This window comes from Eimeria mitis, genomic scaffold, assembly GCF_000499745.2.
Source record: "Eimeria mitis Houghton genomic scaffold, Emh_scaff576, whole genome shotgun sequence".
Taxonomy (NCBI): Eukaryota; Apicomplexa; class Conoidasida; order Eucoccidiorida; family Eimeriidae; genus Eimeria; species Eimeria mitis.
Window position 1 is genome coordinate 15,917 of NW_013574007.1, and position 1,343 is coordinate 17,259.

The following is a 1,343-nucleotide window of genomic DNA, read 5'->3' on the forward strand; positions in this document are numbered from 1 at the left end:
CTGCTGCTGCTGCTGCTGGTGCTGCTCAGGTGCCCCTCTTGTCGGTCTCCGTCGCGGCGGCAGCGGTATGAACGCATAGTGGCGGAGTTGATGGCGCAAGACAGAACGGGGGATTTTTCTTTTTTGCCTGCAGCATCTTTTTCTTTATACTGGCGTGTGGTGCAGCGGCCCATGTGTCTTTCTATGGTAGCACAGAAGCTCCGCAGCAGCAGCAGCAGCAGCAGCAGCAGCAGCAGCAGCAGTAGTGGGTATAGTTCTTTGGGGGAGTTCTTAGGAGATATTGCGCTGCTCATACAAAACGTAAAAACTTTATATATGCCGAACACTAAACAATATAAAGCTGCTGCTGTGATGCAACGAAAAGCAAACGAGCTGCTGGCTGGGGTCCTTGAGCTGCCGCACAAAGAACCCCTCGCGCTGCTCGATGCGCACCCAGAGCCCCCCCCCTGCAGCAGCAGCAGCAGCAGCAGCAGCAGCAGCAGCAGCAGCAGCAGCAGCGGCAGTGGTAGTGGTAGTGGTGGTGGAAAGGCAGAAGGCAGCAGGGATCCTGCTGCTGCGGAGGACAGCAGCGGGATGAAACATGAGACACAAGAAGCTGAAGCAAACTGTACAGCAGCAGCAGCAACAGCAGCAGCAGCAGCAGCAGCAACAGCAGCAGCAGCAGCAGCAGGTGGATTTGAATATGCTGCTGAGAAAGCCACGCAGCAGGCGAAGCACTCCGCTGGTCTTCGTCGTGGCAGCGCAAAGGGGTTTGCAAGGAGTAGAAGCAGCGCAGCAGCAACAGCAGCAGCAGCAGCTGCTGCTGACGGCCCCACTGACGCAGCAGCAGCAGCACTTACAACGCAGCAGCTGCTGCAGCTCAGCTCTGCTGCTGCTGTGAAGGGCCTGCGGCAGCTGCTGCGCAACCAGAAACCCCACTACCCCTGCAGCTTCCCCCTCGCTCCCCTTTCTGCTCTCCCCTGCCGCCTGCCCCCTCCAGCCTTGCAGTGGTGCTTCAGCAGCAGCAGCAGCAGCAGCAGCAGCAGCAGCGGCAGCAGCAGCGAGGAGGATGAGGGGCTGCAGGGGCTGCTGCTGCCGCGGACGTTTCTGTCGCTCCCCCAGCCCCCCCCGCCCCCTAAAGGGCAACCGTTTTATTTGCTGCAGCTGCCTATACACCTCAGCAGGCAAGCAGCAGCAGCTGTGCCGGATGCGCAGCAGCAGCAACACGAGCAGTTGCAGCAGCAGCAACAGCAGCAGCAGCAGCAGCAAACCCACGCAACAAACCTGGAAACAAAGCGCAGTGCAGCAGCAACGAGAAAAAAACGAAAAAAAGATTTCGACCTGCAGCAGCAGCAGCAGCAGCA

At 59.1% G+C, this 1,343-nt stretch overlaps 1 protein-coding gene across 1 annotated transcript in view; it reads left to right on the forward strand.

Annotated features, from left to right (window-relative positions):
* EMH_0016710 (uncharacterized protein) overlaps positions 1-1,052 on the forward strand; it is a gene marked incomplete at both ends in the record, with an annotated part of 12,449 nt that extends 11,397 nt beyond the window's left edge. Inside the window, 2 exons of the mRNA XM_013500708.1 lie at positions 30-724; positions 883-1,052. Of these exons, the coding sequence (XP_013356162.1) occupies positions 30-724; positions 883-1,052 (865 nt within the window). The remainder of the gene's footprint in view (positions 1-29; positions 725-882) is intronic.
* Between the last annotated feature and the right edge of the window lie 291 nt (positions 1,053-1,343).